This window comes from Leucoraja erinacea, chromosome 15, assembly GCF_028641065.1.
Source record: "Leucoraja erinacea ecotype New England chromosome 15, Leri_hhj_1, whole genome shotgun sequence".
In the NCBI taxonomy this organism is placed as follows: domain Eukaryota; kingdom Metazoa; phylum Chordata; class Chondrichthyes; order Rajiformes; family Rajidae; genus Leucoraja; species Leucoraja erinaceus.
The window spans coordinates 30,811,340-30,833,589 of record NC_073391.1 but is presented as its reverse complement, the minus strand read 5'-3'; the positions used below and the strand labels follow the sequence as shown (position 1 = coordinate 30,833,589).

The following is a 22,250-nucleotide window of genomic DNA, read 5'->3' as shown; positions in this document are numbered from 1 at the left end:
TGTTCCTAAGTTTGTATTACTCATTCCATTCCATAACGTCCAAATACTTTCATAAATGGATAATAACTTCCCATTTGTCAACCATGTCTTGTTTGCTCCTATATTTATTTTACTTGTCCTCCACAAGCAGGGAAAGGGCTCCCAGGGGTTGTTGGATAGTGAAAAGTTGCATTCATTTAGTTTACTTTAAAGATACAGCGTGGAAACTGGCCCTTCGGCCCACTGAGTTTGCACCGATCAGCAATCCCTGTACACTCGCAGTATCCAACAAACTAGGGACAATATACAATACTTACCAAAACCAATTAATCTATAAACCTGTACATCCTTCAGATGTGGGGGGGAAACTGGAGTACCTGGAGGAAACCCACGCAGTCACATGGAGAATATACAAACTCCATGCAGACAGCACCCGTAGTCAGGATTGAACCAAGGTCTTCAATGCTGTAAGACAGCAACTCTACTGCTGCCGACCCCGACTTGTTCTTGTTTCTTCCTACATTTGTCTTATTCGTTACATTCCATAACATCCAAATATTTTCATAAATAGAGAATAACTTCCTTTTTGCCAACTACTTCTTGTGTGCCCCTATATTTCTTTTACTTGTTCTCCACAAGCAGGAAAAGGGCTCCTAGGGTTTGATGACGTGGGAAAAATGACATTGCTTTGTAATAGGTATGAGCAATAATTAACAAAACCCAAACAGAATGCTCTACCAATCAAGAGTCTGACGAAGGATCCCGACCAAAAATATCACCTATTAATTTTCTCCAGAGATGCTGCCTGACCTGTTGAGTTACTTCAGCATTTTGTGCCTATCTTTAGAGGGTTCCACCACAATGTGCAAAATAATACACGTCAGGGAGTGAGCAAAGTTAACATCAGCTCTGGCCGAGTACATCCCAAACACAAACCGTAGGCTACCGGTCCCATGACTTACGGGGGGGGGGGGGGGGGGGGGGCATGACTGACATGTTTTAGGCATGCAAGAATGTGGTTTTATAGCTAGGAAAGATTGTTAGTGGAATGGAAATAGAATGTTTCGGGATGTACTCGACCAGAGCTGATGTTAACTTTGCTCACTCCCTGACGTGTATTATTCTCAGGGCATCATAATGTTTGGGACACAGGTGTTTGTAATCGCTCAGGTGTGTTTAATTGCCTCCTTAATGCAGATATAAGAGAGCTCTCAGCACCTAGTCTTTCCTCCAGTCTTTCCATCACCTTTGGAAACTTTTATTGTTGTTTATCAATATGAGGACCAAAGTTGTGCCAATGAAAGTCAAAGAAGCCATTATGAGACTGAGAAACAAGAATAAAACTGTTGGAGACATCAGCCAAACCTTAGGCTTCTCAAAATCATCTGTTTGGAGCACCATTAAGAAGAAAGAGAGCACTGGTGAGCTTACTAATCGCAAAGGGACTGGCAGGCCAAGGAAAATCTCCACAGCTGATGACAGAAGAATTCTCTCTATAATAAAGAAAAATCCCCAAATATCTGTCCGACAGATCATAAACATTCTTGAGGAGGTGTGGATTTGTCAATGACCGCTGTCTGCAGAAGGCTTCATGAACAGAAATTTAGAGACTACACTGCAAGGTGCAAACCACTGGTTAGCCGTGAAAATAGGATGGCCAGGTTACAGTTTGCCAAGAAGTACTTAAAAGAGCAACCACAGTTCTGGAAAAAGGTCTTGGGGACAGATGAGATGAAGATTAACTTACATCAGAATGATGGCAAGAGCAAAGTACGGAGGAGAGAAGGAACTGCCCAAGATCCACAGCATACCACCTTATCTGTGAAACACGGTGGTGGGGTATTATGGCCTGGGCATGTATGGCTGCTGAAGGTACTGGCTCACTTATCTTCATTGATGATACAACTGCTGATGGTAGTAGCATAATGAATTCTGAAGTGTATAGGCACATCCTATCTGCTCAAGTTCAAACAAATGCCTCAAAACTCATTGGCCAGTGGTTCATTCTACAGCAAGACAATGATCAAAAACATACTGCTAAAGCAACAAAGGAGTTTATCAAAGCTAAAAAATGGTCAATTCTTGAGTGGCCAAGTCAATCACCCGAACTGAACCCAATTGAGCATGCCTTTTCTATGCTGAAGAGAAAACTGAAGGGAACTAGCCCCCAAAACAAGCAAAAGCTAAAGATGGCTGTAATACAGGCCTGGCAGAGCATTACCAGAGAAGCCACCCAGCAACTGGTGATGTCCATGAATAGCAGTCATTGCATGCAAAGGATATGCAACAAAATACTAAATATTTTCTGAAAACGGTCTGAGGAAGGGTTTCGGCCCGAAACTTTGCCCATTTCCTTCGCTCCGTAGATGCTGCCTCACCCGCTGAGTTTCTGCAGCTTTTTTAGTCTACCTTCAATTTTCCAGCATCTGCAGTTCCTTCTTAAACAAAAGATGACTACTTTCATTTAAATGACACTGCTGTGTCCCAAAACATTATGGTGCCCTGAAATGGGGGGGGACGGACGGACGGACGCCGACTATGTATAAACACTGCTGTAATTTCAACATGGTGAAACCAAGATGTATAAAAATGGCACCATGGAAATTAGTTCATGAGATCCATGGGTTAATGGAGTATGTTAGAGAGGAAGAGAATACAAAGGAAATGGTGGAAGAACTCACCAAGCTGGGCCCCACTTGCCTGCCTCTGTCTCACCCCCCTCACCCACCTGGATCATTTGGCCATCATATCCTCCCCATCTCGCTCCACTTATGGGTGGCACAGTGGTAGAGCTGCTACCTTACAGCACCAGAGACCTGGGTTTGAACCTGACTACGGGTGCCGTCTGTGCAGTGTTTGTACGTTTTCTCCTGACCGCGTGGGTTTTCGCTAGGTGCTCCGGGTTACTCCCACATTCCAAAGAGGTGTGGGTTATTAGGTTAATTGGCTTTGGGGAAATTTTTAAATTGTTCCAGTGTGCACGATAGTGTTAGTGTACGGGGTGATCGCTGGTTGTCAAGGACTTGGTGGGCTGAAGGAGCCTGATCTTGGACGGTATCTCTAAACAAAAGTAAAAACTAAACTTATTACCTGCCTGCCTCTGCCCCATCCTCCTCTGTACTGCTACTGCGACAATCGTTCCTCTTCTGCTCAGTCCTGTGATTATCAGGATGCATCACAGCTTGGTTTGGGAACAGCTCCACCCAAAACCACAAGAAATTGCAGCGAATTGTGGACGCAGCCCAGACCATCACACAAATCAACCTCCCTTCTATTGACTCCATTTCTATCTCGCGGTGCCTCGGCAAGGTCAGCAGCATAATCAAGGACAAGTCATACCCTGGCCTTCCCTCACCCATCAGGCAAAATGTATAGAAGTGTAAACACACACACCACCAGATTCAGGGACAGTTTCTTCCCAACTGTTATCAGGCAACCGGATCACCCTTCCACAACTCGTGGGCAGTGCTGAACTACCTCTTCGGTGACCCTCGGACTATCCTTGATCGGACTTTGCTGGCTTTACCTTGCACAAAATGTTATTCCCTTATCATGTATCTATACACTGTAAATGGATCGATTGTAATCATGTATTGTCTTTCCGCTGACTGGATAGCATGCAACAAAAGCTTTTCACTGTACCTCAGTATACGTGACAATAAACTAAACTGAACTGTGAGGGTCTTGAGCCGATAGGTTGGCGTACTGCTCGACCGGCTAAACTCTTCAAGCATTCTGTTTTTCTCCTAGATTTCAGCAACTGTGGCATCCTTTGTCTGCAGCCAAATATGAAACATTGCCTCAAGCAGCAAGGACCTGCCATGCTTGAGAATGCCTCTCGTTTTAGCACAGAGACATTTTAGTTCTATGTTTTTGTTTGTTAATAGACAAGGTCCACTTACTTGCATGAAAGGATACTTCTCCAACTTTTCCATTATGATGGGCAGAATGACTAGAAACAAGAGAAAGAGGTGAAAAAATGTAAAAACACCTGCATTTTGCACAGGGCATGGGTTTTAGCTTCTAAATCCGTAAGTCAAGTAAAAGCAAGTATTCAGAATAGCAATGAAAGTTCATGACTTTACACAAAGGGTGGTAAGTATATGAACGAGCTGCCGGAGGAGTTAGTTGAGGCAGATACCTTCAAGAGGCATTTGGACAGTTTAAGAGGCACATTTGGACACATTTAAGAGGCATTTGGACAGTTATGGGCCACACGCAGGCAGCTTGGACTAATGTAGATGGGCATGTTGATCGGCGTGGGCAAGTTGGGCCAAAGGGCCTGTTTCCACGCTGCATGACTATATTGTTACACCAGGGATGCTGGCCTTCATTGAAAGCAACTGGAGTAATCAGAATCAAATACTAACCCTCCTCCACTATTGCATTGGTGACAGTTTTTGAAGTCCACATATAAGTACGTTTATTGGCCAAGTATTCACATGCAAGGAATTTGCCTTGGTGCTCCGCCCACAAGTAACAACATGACATACAGTGACAGTTACGGATGACTCAGAAGACACTAAACATTAATAATACTAAAACATAAAACATTAATGATGTTCTCTTCGGAAACATAGAACAAACTACAAGGATGGGAACAGGCTAGGAATACTTAACGTAACCTCTTCCCATGAGGTTGCTGTACCATGGGAGCGCCAATGCTGTTACATACATCTTTCCCTTGCGTGGATCACTAGTTCCTTGTTAGAGGATGGAAACTACAAGGGAACTAGGGACACTGGGATCTATTGTGAAGGCCGTACCATAAACCCGACAGAGAGATCGGAAAATGACTCGGCAACCTTCTGAGTCTGCAGGATTTCCATTCTATTAAACTAAATAATTGCAAAGAGCATTATTCATTCCCCAGTGATAAAGAGCGGCAATTCTCAGCAGATCTCGTTTTCCATAATGGGCCAAGAACCATGAAGTCAAGTTGCAGAAAAATAAAGCAGATTCATTATAGCTCAGCAGAGGGAAACACAAGCATCAGAAATAAAACACTGAGGAGCAGGAGAGAATACAGGAACTCCCAGAAAAAATTAAAGAAAATGCAAGATTTCATACACCATTCTTGCATGTTTGTTTAGTTTAGAGATACAGCGCGGAAACAGGCCCTTCAGCCCACCGAGTCCGCGCCGACCAACAATCACCCGGAATGGCATTGGCACTATCCAAACACACTAATTTTACAATTAACCTACAAACCTGCACGTCTTGGGAATGTGAGAGGAAACTGGAGCACCTGGAGAAAACCCACATGGTCACAGGGAGAATGTACAAACTCCGTACAGACAGCACCTCTAGTCAGGATCGAACCCGAGTTTCCGGCGCTGTAAGACCTTTGTTCCAACCATCTGCCTGTCAAGGCCTATTACGTGCCATGCTTCGTCCTGCCTCTCCCATTTTCCAGCTGTCTTCTCTCCCCCACACCTCCCACAACAATCACTCATAAACCTAGGAGCCAATCCTTGGAATTTAGAAATGTTTTTCGAATTCTTGCCTGCTTTGCCCAGTCTTCCGTGTCCCTTTTAGGGCATCCCAAGACATTTTACAGCTAATGTAAGCCATGGTCATTGTGTAATGTAGGGAGATGTGTTGGGTCGTTCATGTACAGCAGTGTGATAATGACTAGATAATCTGGTTAGTGATGCTGTGAGAGACAGATATTGAGACCGAGTCTGGAGACATTGCTGGTGCTCTTGGAACTATTATTATATGATCTTTAGTGACCAACCAAACCAGATGGGCCCTGCCACCCTGTTAGCAGGCGGCACAGTGACTCAGCATAGCGTTGCTGCTGTATAGTGCCAGAGACCCGGGTTTGGTCCAGACTATGGGTCCTGCCTGTATGCAGTTTCTCCCCGTGACCGTATGGGTTTTCTCCAGATGCTCCCGTTTCCTCCCACATTCAACAGACATACAAGTTTGCAGATTAATAGGCCACTGTAAATTGCCACTAGTATGTAAGGGGTGGCTACAAATGTGAGATAACATAGAACTGTGTGAATGGGCGATCAATGGTCATTGTGGACTCGAAGATAGACACAAAATGCTGGAGTAACTCAGCAAGACAGGCAGCATCTCTGGAGAGACGTCTGTTCCACATTTCGTCATTGTGGACTTGGTGGGCTGATGGAGCTGTTTTCATGCTGTGTATTTCAATCAAAGACATGCAGGTTTGTAGATGAATTGGCTTCTGTAAATTGCCCACTTGGATAGAACTGATGTACGGGAATCGCTGGTTGGCACAGACTCGGTGGGCCAAAGGATCTGTTTCCCCACTCGATCTATCTCGAAATTGTAATCAACCATGTATTGTCATGTATACATCGTAATTATCATGTATTGTTTTTCCGCTGACTGGTTAGCACGTGACAAAAGCTTTGCACTGTACCTCAGTACACCTGACAATAAACTAAACACAAACTCAACGAAAGTGCAGCGCAGATAACCAACTGTGTGCATCGGATGGATCAGCAGCATTTTCCTGTCTCAGCGCTTGATGAAACAGTTTACACCAATACACTTAGCTCCAGAGTGACTAAATGGTTATTTCTGGAGACAAAGCCCGGTGTCTGCCTGGCAACACCGATAGATCCCGTCTGACGAGAGTCACAGAGTGATCAGCAACACCTGGGTGCGGCTCAACTTGTTTGAACAATGCTCCTTAAAAAACACTCTTGTCCTTCCCTGCGGGCTTGGATAATTTGCCTCATAGTCAGACGGCCCCTAAAAAACCCCAAAAAAACAAATCTCCCGAGATATATTCCGTGTCATGGTTACGGCAGCTGTGTTGTTGTAAAACACTTTATCTACGTAATCACTGGGAGGAAATATGCTTTTACGTTCTTGCCAAAGGCAGAACCAATCTTCAGATGTCTCAGCCGCTGTAAGAGAGGCCCAATGAGCGTAGAACAGAAGGGACATGTAGACGTAAGGAACTGCAGATGATGGTTTACAAGACACCAAAGTGCTAGAGTAACTCAGCAGGTCAGGTGACATCTCTGGAGAACATGAATAGGTGACGTTTTGGGTCAGGTCTAACAAGGGGTCCAGAGCCGAAACATCACCTATCCATGTGGAAACAACAAACTGCAGATGCTTATTTATACCAAAGGTAGACACATTGTGTAGGTCAGGCAGCATCTCTGGAGGAAAAGGATAGGTGACGTTTTGGGTCCGGATTCTTCTTCAAACTACTATCCATGTTCTCCAGAGATGTTGCCCGATCTACTGAGTTACAAAAGAGACAAGTTCTGGTCTTTTGCCTGTCCTCTCAAGTGCCAGTGCAAAGGAGGTGAAGTGTTGCAAACATCCTTCACCAGAGGCAAGGTCTCCCAGCAGAGCGAGATGTCCATCAGGGAATGTTGCCCACTGGCCCGCTCCAGACTGCGGGAGTACGTGCTGAGGGACGCACTGAAGCTCAGTGCTGACAACGGCACGGTACAGTGGGGAAGAACCACACTGTAGGTTAAGCTGGTTATTACACAGTGCTGGAATAACTCAGCGGATCAGACAACATCTCTGGAGAACATGAGCGTTGCTGGCCCGATATGTTCTGGCCAATTCTCGGCTCCACCCTCCCCTCAGTTGTTACTGAGAGCAAAGGCTTTCCAAAGATCAGCACCAAAAACACCAAGGGTAGCATGGTGGCGCAGCACCAGAGATCCGGGTGCGATCCTGACGACAGGTGCTCTCTGTACGGAGTTTGTACGCTCTCCCCGTGACCATGTGGGTTTTTGCCAGGTGCTCCGGTTTCCTCCCACACTCCAAAGACGTACAGGTTTGCAGGACAATTGGTTTCATAAAAGATTGTAAATTGTCAGGATAGTGTTGGTGTATGGGAATCGCTGGTCGGCGCGGACTCTGTTTCTGTGCTGTATCTCTAAACTAAACTCTTGGGGGAAGGCACAAGGCCATCTGTGGCCAGAAATATTCTGGGCACGAGGCCAGATTCACCTGTTTTATAAACAGAGCTTTTGTCTGGAGCACTCAACTCTGAGGAGGAAATGACATTTTTTTAGAAAGAGGGTTTTATATTTAAGAATGCAATCCATTGTTGAGATCACTGAGCTCAAAGGTCCCTTCCCATCTTTCCCCATGCTAATTATAATAGCTGTCAGGCACACTAATCTATCTCACATTTGATTAAACTAGAAGAACAGCTTTATTTGGAAGGCCATAAACCTTCTTAAAGATATCTACAAAGTATGCAAGTGATAGGTGGATAGATACAAAACTCAGCGGGTCAGGCAGCATCTCTGGATAAAAAGGATGGGTGAATTTTCGGGTCGGGACTCTTCTTTGGTTCTCCAGAGATGCTGCCTGACCTGCTGAGTTACTCCTGCACTTTTTGTCTAACTTTGGTATAAACCAGCATCTGCAGTTCCTCGTTTATATACTATGTGACAGGTGGATACAGGTGAAAGAGGTTTTTGTTTGGCAGATGACTGGATAAAGGGCAGAGATGAAAAGACAAAAAGTGTGCGAAAAGGAGATAAGGATAGAAATTGCATGAAATGTGAAGCCGGAAGGAATATAGGTGGGAGGAGGTGAGGGGAGATGAAAAGTGATAGGTGGATACAGATAGAGGGGGTTCTCTGTCATGATCACGTTATACTGTATTGACTTGCTCAAACGCGGAGCATTGGGTCAAAGCATCAGGAAGTCATGATCTAGGAGCATTGGATCAATAGACAATAGGTGCAGGAGTATGTCATTCGGCCCTTCGAGCCAGCCATTCAATGTGATCATGGCTGATCATCCACAATCAGTACCCCGTTCCTGCCTTGTCCCCATATCCCCCGACTCTGCTATCTTTAAGAGCCCTATCTAGCTCTCTCTTGAAAGTATCCAGAGAAGCATCAGGAAGTCATGATCATGGAGATTTTAGTTAGGCTGCCTTTGGAATGTTGCATGCATCTCTAGCCATCCCTTTACAGGAAGGATGTAGAGAGAGGGTGCATGTGGTTAATCTGCATATCCGCCTGCATTAGGGGAGATTGGATAAATTTGGATAGTTTTCTCTATCCAATTAAGAGATGTAGATAGGGTAAACAGTCAGAATTTTTTTCCCAGGGTGGAAAATGCCAAAGACTAGAGGGCATGATTTTTAAGGTAAGAGATATGCGAGGCAAGTTTTATTTTTACACAGAGGGTGGTGGGCATCTGGAATGTACAGTTGGTGGAGGCAGATATGATGAGAGCATTTCAGAGGCTTTTAGATACGCACATGGATATGCAGAGGAATGGTGGGATATGGATCACGTGGACAAATGCAATTAGTGTATCTTGGTGTGAAGTGTAAAAGGAGTCCATATTTTGCACCAAGCTGCCCGCATTTCATTTATTTTACACCGAGGGGTCAGCAGACAAATGATCAGGTTTATTAAAGTTCAATTTCACATTGAGATCTAAACTCATGGGTTACTACCCTTGCATTTGCCAAACTCCTTGGGCACTTTTGCAAGGTACTGCAGAATTACAATCAGCCAAGGAATGGCGATCAACTGGTATCCATGTCAGCAGCAGGGCAGAGAAAAGTGGTCAGCAAACAATTTAAAAAATATATATTATTTATTACGCTCGCAAAACAACCTGAGCTATGAATCAATGTGAGGATCCAAGCCCAATGGGGCTGAACAAGAAACGATGAGGTATTAACAGCTACCCAAACATTTAATAATCTAAAGGAATAGATGAGGCAAACTCAGGTTGGGCCACAATGACTGGATGCTATTAAAGGACTCACAATAGTCAATCGCTTGCAAATAATTACATACCATTGCATCACCAAATGTGTAGAAGCATCCAAAAGGATAGTCACATTCCAGATTTAGAAGTGAAGCAAGAAGGGTTTAGGTTTAACTCTGGTGAGGTCAGGCAATAAAAGCAGGAGTGTTGAATAAGGACCCAAATAAGAGTGGACCAATGGCAGTAGAGAGTTTTATCTCACAACAAAATAGTCTGCCATCTTGATCCATGATCTCATCTGCAGACAATCTTCTTGACTAACCAAAGATGGTTCTGAGCTAACTACAGATTTGAATGGTGTTTATTTAGATACTTACTCATTCCTGGAGCGGCCATGGTAACTCTAGAGATCACTACTTGCGTGATACCCTTTACAGCTGCAATCTGAAACACAAACATACGCTTAACACGGGCACATCAGAGGGGGAAGGATCATTTGGCAGGATTTGCATTTCATTTGTAACCTCCAAGCCATCGCTTACCAACAATTGCCCAAAGGTTTAGAAACATAGAAAATAGGTGCAGGAGTAGGCCATTCGGCCCTTCGAGCCAGCACCACCATTCAATATGATCATGGCTGATCTTCCAAAATCTGTACCCCGTTCCAGCTTTTCCCTCCCTATCCCTCGATTCCCTTAGCCCCAAGAGCTAAATCTAACTCTCTTGAAAACATCCAGTGAATTGGCCTCCACTGCCTTCTGTGGCAGAGAATTCCAGATTCACAACTCTCTGGGTGAAAAGGTTTTTCCTCATCTCAGTCCTAAATGGCATACCCTTTATTCTTAAACTGTGACCCCTGGTTCTGGACTCCCACAGCATCGGGAACATTATTCCTACATCTATTCTGTCCAATCCTCTAAGACAGGGGTTCCCAACCTTTTTCGTCCAGTTTACCCCTGGCAGCTTTAATAGCACATAACAATGTTATTTCACTTATTTATGAACAATTAATGTTGAACTGATACTGGTGCACCAGAACCAAACACAGTCTGTCAATGAGAAAAAATATGTACAAATCCATAATCAACAAATTTATCCCCTGGGTAGGTGAAATTTACCCCCCCTGGGTAAATTACCCCCCCCCCGGGGTAGATTTTCCCCAGATTGGGAACCCTTGCTCTAAGAATTTTATTAAGGTTTACATTAAGGATTATATGGTTTTACCTACAAGCAAGCGAACTAGCCGAACATTGAAAAAGGATTGCCAGAATTAACTCTATGAACATTAACATTACATGACATAATACAACATGAAAATATATCAAGAGTTTTAACTTCTGCCTCAGACATACGGTGGGCTACTTATAATAAGGAGAAATCATCAACAGTATGGCAACAACTTTAAGGCGAGCGTGGGTAAATTTTAAGGAGATGTGCGAGGCAACTATTTTTTTACACAGAGGGTAGTGAGTGCCAGCCAAGGGTGGTGGTTGTGGCATTTAAAAGGCTTTTGGATTGACACATAGATATGCAAAGAATGGCTTGTGTGCAGGTTGATAAGGGATGGTTTCGGCTTCATTTCTGGCACAGACACTGTGGGACAAAGGGCCTGTTTTAGTTCTATTTTCTCACAGCAACCACGCCCAGGTGTTTGTTTTCTAATATAAGAAAGTAGCTTATACATTTTGAGACACTAGACAAATGTAAAAAAAGTAGAACCGGGATTCTGCATGTTCTGTCATGTTGAGAGGAGTAAAGTCTTTGATGCCAACTTTAACTAGTTTAGAGATACAGCATGGAAACAGGCCCTTCAGCCCACCGAGACAATGCCGACCATCGATCACCCTTTCACACTAGTTCTATATTATCCCACTTTCTCATTGGGAGCAATGGGTGCAAATTTTGGGTACAAATTTAACAGTTAACCTACAAATGCACACGTCTTTAGGATGTGGGGGGGAAACTGGAGCATCCAGCGGAAACCCACGCAATCACAGGGAGAACATACAAACTCCACACAGACAGCAATCTAGGGAAGCACCTCTAACCTTTGGACATATGCTTAAGTTGACTTTAGAGATACAGTTTAGAAACAGGCCCATCGGCCCCGCACCAACCAGCGATCGCCCTGTATACTAGCACAATCCTACGCACTAGGGACAATTTACAATTTTACTGGTCAATAAACCTACAAAACCAGTATGTCATTTGGTGTAGGAGGAAACCGGAGCACCCAGAGAAAACCCTCGCGGTCACAGGGAGAATGTACAAACTCCACACAGACAGCACCCGTAGTCAGGATCGAACCCGGGTCTCTGGCGCTGTAAGACAGCAACTTTACTGCCGTTAACACCGTGTATTAATTTATAATCTCTTCCTAAATTAAATGCAATGACTGTAATTTGTATTGAATCTGGGAAAAATAATTATACTTGCTTTTCCCTGAAAGCAACCCAGATACCAAGTTCCACTTGGTTTTGCATGTGATTGAGGGTTGAAAAGCAGAGTATAGGAACAGTCTGATGCGCCTCCTGGTGGCTATCCTTGAAAATAACTGATATATTTTTCAACAGAAAATACAAGACCTTGAATAATTCAGCAGATCAGGCAGCATCTCTGAAGAGCATGGATAGGTGATGTTTTGGTTCGGGACCCTTCGTCAGGCTGATTACAACAGGCAGGAGAAAGCTGGAAGAGAGGTGGGGGCAGGACAAAGCCAGGCAAATGATAGGTGGAATAAAAATTATACAAAGTGCTGGAGCAATTATACAGGTCAGGCAGCATCTCTGGAGATCAGTGAAAGTTGATGTTTCCGGTCAGGACCCTGAAGAAGATCCCATGTTGTCCAGGGATGCTGCCTGACCCGCTGAGTTACTCCAGCAGTATGTTTCTTTTTTAACACCTATCACTTGCCTGGCTTTGTCCTGCCCCCACTTCTCTTCCAGCTTTCTCCTCGCCTATTACAATCAGTCCGAAGAAGGGTTCCCACCCAAAATATCGCCAATCCATGTTCTCCAGAGATGCTGCTTGACCCGCTGAGTTACTGCAGCACTTTGTGTTTTTTATTCAAGATTCTAGTTTCTGCAGTCCTTTGTCTCGACTTTTCTTTTGGAGATACAGCGCAGAAACAGGCCCTTTGGCCCACTGAATCCGCGCTGGCCAGCGATCTCCTCGTACACCAACATTATCCCACGTAATAGGGACAATTTTACAACTTACCGAAGCCAATTAACCTACAAACATGCACATCTTTGGAGAGTGGGAGGAAACTGGGGCACCCGGAAAAACCAATGCGGTCACAGGGAGAACGTACAAACTCCGTACAGACAACACCTGTAGTTAGGATCAAACACAGGTCTCTTGCGTTGTAAGGCAGCAGCTCTACCACTGCGCAACGGCGCACAGTAAAGATATCTAGTGATATTTTTTTAATGGTGTAACCATATGCTGGTTCTTTCTGTACTCCCCAGAGAGGCTGCTTGTCAGGAGGTCCGAGGCCCTCGGTAGGGTAGCATATTTGTGGTGTGACTTGAGCAACTCACATGACCATTTAGACTTTGTGATGTTCTCATGCTAATACATTTGCTGATTTCCCAGATCATAAACCCGAGGCCAATTGCAATAGTTCACCGTTTGCTCTGTCAGTGACACATCAGTAACCCTGTGTGGCAAAGGACTTCACCGAGCATTGCCAAAGGCCCAAATTACGTTGTATTTTCTCCACAGTCACACAGTGTCGAAACAGGCCTTTGGCCCAACTTGCCCACACAGACCTACATACCCCATCTACACTAGTCCCACTTGCCTGCGTTCGGCCCATATGCTCTGAACCTGTCCTATCCATGTACCTGTCTAAATGTTTCTTAAACGTTGAGATGGTCCCTGCCTCAACTACCTCCTCTGGCAGCTCTTTCCATGCACCCACCACCTTTATGTCCAGAGAACCGGAACCGGAATGTGAGGGTATAGAAGTTATGCTACAGCATAACATATTTAGTTTATTATATTGTTTACAGAGTAATATGTTTACGTACTATATTTACATTTTCTATTGTGCTGCTCCAAGTAAGAATTTCATTTTCTGTCTAGGACGTACGGCAAGAAAACACTCTTGAGCTGTACAAAGTTAGACCATTCACTCAAGGGGCGGTGACTGTATGGAACAAGCAACCAGGGTGGGTAGTTAAGGCAGGCACTGTAGCAGGATTGAAAATACATTTGGACAGGTACATGGATAGGAGAGGATTAGAGGGATATGGGCTAAATACAGGCCAAATGGGACTGGCTTAGATGGGGTATCTTGATCGGCTTTCTCGATTTGGGCTGACGGGCCCGTTTCTGTGTTGTATGACTAACAACCTTTCAGCCATGTAATCACAAAGACTGTTTCCATGTGGTTTGACTCTAGAACTCTATCTGGAACTCGTGCAGCGGTTCTAGTCACCACACCTCAGAAAGAATCTAATATCCTTGAAGGAGGAGCAGAACAAATTTGGTCAAACAGTACCCAGTCTCAAAGGGTTGGCGCAGACATTGTGGGCCTAAGGGTATGTTCCCATTCACTACTGTTCCATCCATCTTGGATTACAGCGTGGAAACAGGCCCCTCAGTCCACCGGGTCTGCACCGACCAACAATCACCCCGTAGACTAGCACTAACCTACACACCTGGGACAATTTTTTACCAAAGCCAAATTAACCTACAAACCTGTATGTCTTTGGGGTGTGGGAGGAAACTGGAGCACCTGGGGAAAACCCAAGCGGTCACGGGAAGAACGTACAAACTCTGTACAGACAGAAACCCGTAGTCAGGATCGAACCTGGATATCTGGCGCTGCAAGACAGCAACTCTGCCGCTGCGCCACTGTGCCACTATGGTTAAATTATGGAGCAGTTGAACAATCTGTAGATGTATTAACTTGAATTTAAATGATCAAGGCTAGTTTAATTGAAGTAAGAAGTCCATGAGTGGGGAGAGAAAAGCAAATTGACCAAATGCCCATTCAGTCTTGCAGCAGGTAACACTCATCTGTGCAAAAGGAGGCAGATTTGGAAACTTTCTAACCACAAATGGCAATTAATGGCAGGGACGACAGGACGAAGCTTCCCTATCTTTTGAAGTAGAAGTCAATATCCAAAGTCTTTATTTAATGAGAAGATTTTCCAGCCACAACCTGCCTCTGTCGTCCAACACATTAGCCAAAGGGTCAGTTGCCGTGTACTACTGTATACTGAACTGAACACTACTTGTGTACTGCCGAGGTGAGGTCAGCTGCATGATTTACACGGGTTGAATGCAAATCAAAGCATTTCACTGCACCGGCACATGTGACAGTAAAGTATTATTGAATCACTGAAACCCATGTGTGGAAAATCTTCCAAACCATGCCAATATACTTATTAAAAAGTCATAGCATTTAAATTACAAAAAAACATACAAACAATGGATGGGGCACAAAATTGCAGCATTCAAAGAAGATTTTTTCACTGTCCATTCCAGCCCATTTAATTAGTCGATAAAACAGCATCCAGTGTGAAAACATTTCTGCCTTGTTTTATCATCATTTTACTAAAGTGCATATTTACCCTGGATTCTCCCAGCTTATTCTCATTTTCATCAGTCACGGTGATTCCACTTATAATTTCCCTAAAATATAGAATGAATACAACACTGTGAACACCAACTCCTGTGTCAAGTGCATCAACTTGATTCTTCAATGGTTGGCATAATAACAAATAATCTCCCAGTGGCTGAAGGCCATTAATTGTATTGATTGATTGTAAATTAAAAACCGTGCCTCCCTGTCACAATTAGTCAAGTTCCCCACCTTCCCAATTGATGCTGCGTTACACTTTACAGATGCAGTGCGGAAACAGGCTCTTCAGCCCATGGAGTCCGCACTGACCAGCTACAAGTGGAGAAGCAGGCAGTGAAGAAAGCCAATGGCATGTTGGCCTTTATAAGAGGAGCAAAGAGGTCCTTCTGCAGTTGTACAGAGCCCTAGTGAGACCACACCTGGAGTATTGTGTGCAGTTTTGGTCCCCTAATTTGAGGAAGGACATTCTTGCTATTGAGGTAGTGCAGCGTAGGTTTACAAGGTTAATTCCCAGGATGGCGGGACTTTCATATGCTGAGAGAATGGAGCGGCTGGGCTTGTACACTCTGGAGTTTAGAAGGATGAGAGGGAATCTTATTGAAACATATAAGATTGTTTAAGGTTTGGACACGCTAAAGGCAGGAAACATGTTCCCGATGTTGGGGGAGTCCAGAACCAGGAGCCACAGTTTAAGAATAAGGGGTAAACCATTTAGAATGGAGACGAGGAAACACTTTTTCTCACAGAGTGGTGAGTCTGTGGAATTCTCTACCTCTGAGGGCGGTGGAGGCCGGTTCTCTGGATACTTTCAAGAGAGAGCTAGATAGGGCTTTTAAAGATAGCAGAGTCAGGGGATATGAGGAGAAAGCAGGAACCGGGTACTGATTGGGGATGATGAGCCATCATCACATTGAATGGCGGTGCTGGCTCGTATGGCCTACTCCTGCACCTATTGTTTATAAGAAGCTATTCCTTAATTGTGCCCTTTTGTACCTTCTGCCCAAAGAGAGAGGGAAGAAAAGGGAATGGCTGGGGCTAATAAGGTCCTTGATTATGTTTAGCCATGCAAGGAAGGAACTGCAGATGCTGGTTTAAACAGAAGATAGACACAAAAAGCTGGAGTAACTCAGGGGGTCAGACAGCATCTCTGGAGAAAAGAAATAGGTGATGTGGAGAAAGGTCTCGTCCCGAAACATCACCTATTCCTTTTCCCAACGTTGGACCCCACTCATTGGAGATGCTGTCTGACCCACAGGTGCTCTGGGTGCTCCAGTTTCTGATTGCAAACTATCCGAGCAAGAGATGCCGTTCCTCCGATTTGCGTGTTGCCTCACTGGCAATGGAGGAGGCTCAGACTCAGAGAGGGTACTATGGGAAGGGGAGTCAAAATGATTAGCAACCGAGAGATGCTGAACTCAACGGGACGGGCAACATCCCTGGAGGACATAGACGGGAGATGTTTCGGATCGAGACCCTTATTCAGACTCATTCCATTCGGGAACCTGACCCGAAACGTCACCTGTCCATGTCCTCCATAGATGCTGCCTGATCCACTGAGTTACTCCAGCACTGTTCTACACAAGATTCCAGCATTTGTGACACAATGATTTTTACTGGATTTTAGACACGGGTTGGGTATGGCACCATGCTGCTCCTATTTTCTTTAGATTGTAGTGAAAATGTGCTGCCCTTTCAGTTGCTTCAGCCTTTGCTACACATTAAAAAACCATGGAATTCCTAATCTCCAATCTTTCCTCCACCTGGGGGACCACAGGCTTTCAATATTCAAGGCTGGCGAGAACAAAAAGACAACTCTAGATTTTTCTTCAGGTTAACGAAGCCCTTGGAAGGTCCTCTGACAAACATATTGTAGCTGACATTTTCATAACCAAAAACTAAATGGATGAAAGATGAAATAATTGTTTTTTTTACAAAATTGAACTTACTGCTGTCTCATCATTGGAATGTTTACGCAGTTAGCAGCTGCCACGGCAACAAAAGGGACCCAACGGGCCAATAGGGGTGGAGCTTTCTGGAGAGAGAGAATGAGAAAGAAAACAGAGCATAAATCTCTTTAGTTGGCCGTCCAGAGTAACAATGAGTTCGTTTGTTCTGCTGATAAGTAATGAGGTGAAGGAATGAGTCAGATCACACTGACTGCCTACAGCAGAGGAATGGAATGCATAGAACAGAAGTTGGGACAGCCCTGATGGTACTGAGCTTCCTACCTGGCCCCTCAGTTCGAGTGGGAAACACTTCCTATCTGGCCCCTCAGCTCCAGTGGGCTGCACTTTCCAGCATGCCCTTTAGCTTGAGTGTGTATCACTTCCTACCTGGCCCCTCAGCTTTGGACTTTAGAGATACAGCACGGAAACAGGCCCTTCGGCCCACCGAATCTGCACCGACCAGCAACCACTCCATACACCAGCACTATCCTACACACTAGGGACAATTTACAATTTTACTGATGTCAATTAACCTACAAACCTGTATGTCTTTGGAATGGCAAGGAAAGCAGAGCAGCCGGTGAAAGTCCACGCGGTCACAGGGAGAATGTATAAACTCGGTGCAGACAGCTCCCTTCGTCAGTATCAAACCTAGGTCTCTGCCACTGTGAGGTAGCAACTCTAAAAGCAGTAGATAAATAAAGTTTCAAATCCAGTCAATTTTGCTTGCATGTTTCCATTAATGTTAATCTGGAACACAATGATTTTGGCCCTTTTGTGTGGCACAGTTAGTAGAGCTGTTGCCTCATAACACCAGAGCACCTGACCTCGGATGCTGCCTGCGTGGAGTTTGCACGGTCTCCCTATTAAACATTACAACCTCCAAATAAGCTCTGAACCATATATATATATAAAATACAATAGACTAAGGGGGACCCACTGGGTCCCAGCATCACACGGGAGGGCTGGTCAATATTCCACCTCTCCACCATTTCCAATATTGGTGGACGGGGGGGGGGGGGGGGGCAGGGCTTTCTGGAACGCTAGTATGGGTGTTGAGGGCTGAAGGGACTGGTTTCCAGAGGGCTAGTATGGGCATTGTGAACTGAATGGATTCTTGGGCTGGCAGCTCACTCACTCACTGCTGGTGGGCTGGCAGTTGACTCATGGCTATTCCTTGAAATTCCATTTCAAGCAGGGTGCAAGGCCACCAAATTCAATTGCAGTTTCATACCATTTCAAGCACGGTGCAAGGCCACTAAAAACAGCGAGTTGTGACCTCTCCCTCCTCCATCTTGCAGAGACTGAGCCACGCACACACTTCTGGGTTTTATAGTCCCCCCCCCCCCCACCCAACAGAAGGGGCACGACCTTCATGGCGTGATTGACAGGAGAGAGAATCTCAACATTTTTTAAACACTAATAACTCTTTTATTTTTCTTCGATGGAAAAATCATTGGCACTGGTGAGCGGTGGGGGACTCTGAGTAAGATGGCCAAAAATCACAGCCGTACGTGGTAGCGTTTTTTCTAAAATCAATATAAAGCTCAAACAGTGGTCAAGATTATACTTTTAATTATATAGAAGGCAAGGCAACTTTAATTGGGCAAGGCAACTTTAATTGGGCAAGGCAACTTTAATATGGCAAGGCAACTTTAATATGGCAAGGCAACTTTAATATGGCAAGGCAACTTTAATATGGCAAGGCAACTTTAATTGGGCAAGGCAACTTTAATTGGGCAAGGCAACTTTAATTGGGCAACACAGCTTTAGCATTTCCAAACCAAAGGCAACGCAGCTTTAGCATTTCCAAACCAAAGGCAACGCAGCTTTAGCATTTCCAAACTATATTTTCAAACCATATTAAGGGCACTGACAGGTCAGTAAAACCACTCACAGTTTAGTAGACCTGTGTTCAGTGTTATTCACAGCTCAGACTGAGGGAATTGACCCTCTCGCTCCCCCATCTTGCAGAGACTGACTGAGGCACTCAATACTTCCGGGTTTTATAGTCCCTCCGGAAGGGGCGTGGCCTTCAGGAGAGAGAATCTCAACATTTTTTAAACACTAATAACTCTTTTATTTTTCATCGATGGGAAAAATCCTCTTGTCCTGTGCAGCAGAGGGGGACTCTGAGTAAGATGGCCAAAAATCACAGCCGTAAGTGGCATAGTTTTTTCTAAAATCAATATAAGGAACAACAGGAAGTGGTCAAGATCAGACTTTTAGTAATATACATATAGATGTGTGTGTGTGTGTGTGTGTGTGTGTGTGTGTGTGTGTGTGTGTGTGTGTGTGTGTGTGTGTGTGTGTATATATATGGGTACATATATATACACACACACTGATCTTTTTGTTTTATCATTTATCATATTGTTTACAGTGTACTGTGCTTACATATTCTGTTGTGCTGCTGCAAGTAAGAATGTCATTGTTCTATCTTGGACAAATGACAATAAAACAGTTAACCACATGGGTTTCCTCCGTGCGTTCTGGTTTCCACCCACTTCCCAAAGACGTGCAAGTTTGTAAGTTAATTGGCCATCTGTAAATTTCCCCTGATGTCTAGGGAGTGAGCATGAAAGTCGGATAGCATAGAACTAGCGTGAATGGGCATTCAATGGTCAGTGGGGACACAGTGGGCCAAAGGGCCTGTTTCCATGTCATATTTTTCAATCAATCAACATTTTTAAGAATGTGTAGGCTCCATAAACCACAGTGCAGGAAAAATCAAAGTCCATAGTTACACCCCACAGTTTGCATTGTAGTGCATCTGAATTTCTATTTCTACACTATTGTGTAGAAATATTGATGAAGGAAAAGATGAAAATGTATCATAGTCAAACAGCGAGGAAATAGGCTCAACTTGCCACGCTGACCAACACTAGTTCCACCTTCCTGCATTTGGCCTGTATATCCCTGTAAACCTATCCTGTCCATGTTCCTGTCTAAATGTTTCTTAAAAGTTGCGTTAGTACCTGCCTCAACTACCTCCTCCGACAGCTCATTCCATACACTCACCACTCTTTGTCCAAGAACGTTACCCCTCAGGTTACTATTAAATCTTTCCCCCCTCATCTTAAACCAAAGTCCTCTTGTTGTTGAATCCCCTACTCTGGGCAAAAGACTCCATGCATTTAACTGATCTATTCCTCTCATAATCTTGTACACCTCGAAAACATTATCATTCGTCCTCCCGCACTCCAAGGAATAAAGTCCTAAGCTGTTCAACCTCCTTCTATTGCTTAGGCCCACGAGTCCTGACAACATCCTCATAAATCTTCTCTGCACCCTTTCTAGCTTGATAACATTTTTCCTTTATCATTCTTTCAATGTTCTCAAGGCAAATTTCTAGTGCCAAGTCATCACTGTACCTTTGTGTAGAGGTTCAATCCAACAGCAGTGGCCAGCGCAGTGCTGGTTGCAGTTAAGTACGCAACGCCTATTTGTCTAAACAACAAAGGGAAAGAAAGCTTGTTCAAAATGTACCTCATTTAAAAACAAAGTATATATATTTCATCTTCCACACCCATTTCCAACTGAGGTTTGTGCAACTACCTGCAAGGAACAGGCCGTGCATAACACACAAGGTTCATTTCACATCCATATTAGAGTCAATTTACAGAGGGCCAATTAACATTTCAATCCCACTCATCTTTGGGATGTGGGAGAAAATAATATCGGTGGGGGGATGGACACAAAGTGTTAGAGTAACTCAGCAGGTCAAGCAGCATCTCTAGAAGAAAAGGAAGGGTGATGTTTCGGATTGGGACCCTTCTTCAGACCGACCAGACACTGACCAGAAAGGTTTAGAAGTATATGGGCCAAACTCAAGCAAATGAGACTAGTTTAGATGGCGCATCTCAGTCGACATGGACGAGTTAGGTTGAAGGGCCCGTTTCCATTCTGTACGACTCCATACCCCCTGCAATACCTACCAAGTGGCCAGCCAAAAGGATAATGTGAATTTAAAGCCAAGATAAGATCTATTTTAAAAACGTGAAACTTGAGGGGCACAAAATGGCGCCCAAAACATGGCGACTCATTGAAGTCTAATGCCTGAAATCTGTAACGTCCAGGTTCGGGAGCAGCTTCTCCCTTGCAACCATCAGGCTATTAAACACGACAACCTGCATATAAGCTCTGAACTACATAGACTTGGGGCCACTATTTTTGCTTGTTTGTTATATATATATATATATGTATTTATTATTTATTATGGTGTTTACAGAGTACTATATTTACATATGTTTGCAAGTAAGAATGCCATTATTCTGTTTCAGGACATATGACACTATTAAAACATAAAAACACTTGACTCGTGGCTAATTAAAGTCTACTATACTTACACTACAATCGTTGCACTATTGTGCTTATTTATGATTGTGCTAATGTCTCATATAATTTCATGGAATTAATGTCAAACTAAGAATTTCACTGTATCGAGGTACACGTGACAATAAATTACTAATGAACCATTGCATTACAATGAAGAATGGGCACTAATTATCTGTCTGTCTGTAGATGAGGCCACCCAAGAGAGTAGGAAAGGGAAGAGAACATCGCAACACTCGTTTAATTTGACAAAGAACAGGACAGCTGTGCTGAAAAAATCCAAAGCTGATCTGCCAAGTCCAATAATAGCAGCACAAGATGTCCCATTTTCAATGAATAAGACCAACCAATTTTCTGGCTGCTTTCGTAGTTCGCTGCTTGCGGATGAACAAAGAGGGAGTAAGATGCAACCGAATTAGAACTGAAGACTTACTTTGTGCTAGATAAAGAGCCAAAACACTCACTTTGCAGTTATTGGCGATGCAGCATTTCTATTAGTGTAGTTGACCAAGGCATTGAATGACTGATTCACCCACTGCCAAAATACCACAGCTGGAACAGACCTGAAAGGAATGCAAGAACAATTATCGGTGATGAATTAAGCTCTTGCAAGTAGCGTAAGAAGATAAGGCCATAAGACATAGGAGCAGAATTAGGCCATTTAGCCCATTGAGTCCACCCTGCCATTCAATGAG

General features: G+C 44.1%; 1 protein-coding gene across 2 annotated transcripts in view; it reads right to left on the bottom strand.

Moving 5' to 3' along the window:
• The window catches only part of sfxn2 (sideroflexin 2), a 56,206-nt gene that overhangs the window by 12,960 nt on the left and 20,996 nt on the right, over positions 1-22,250 (bottom strand). Inside the window, exons 4-9 of one of the 2 annotated variants that reach the window (XM_055647010.1) lie at positions 22,020-22,118; positions 20,595-20,670; positions 17,221-17,306; positions 15,264-15,324; positions 10,056-10,122; positions 3,882-3,931 (exon numbers count right to left, since the gene is read on the bottom strand). In XM_055647010.1, coding sequence (XP_055502985.1) covers positions 3,882-3,931; positions 10,056-10,122; positions 15,264-15,324; positions 17,221-17,306; positions 20,595-20,670; positions 22,020-22,118 — 439 coding nt within the window. The remainder of the gene's footprint in view (positions 1-3,881; positions 3,932-10,055; positions 10,123-15,263; positions 15,325-17,220; positions 17,307-20,594; positions 20,671-22,019; positions 22,119-22,250) is intronic. The other variant, XM_055647011.1, reaches the window with a different exon arrangement.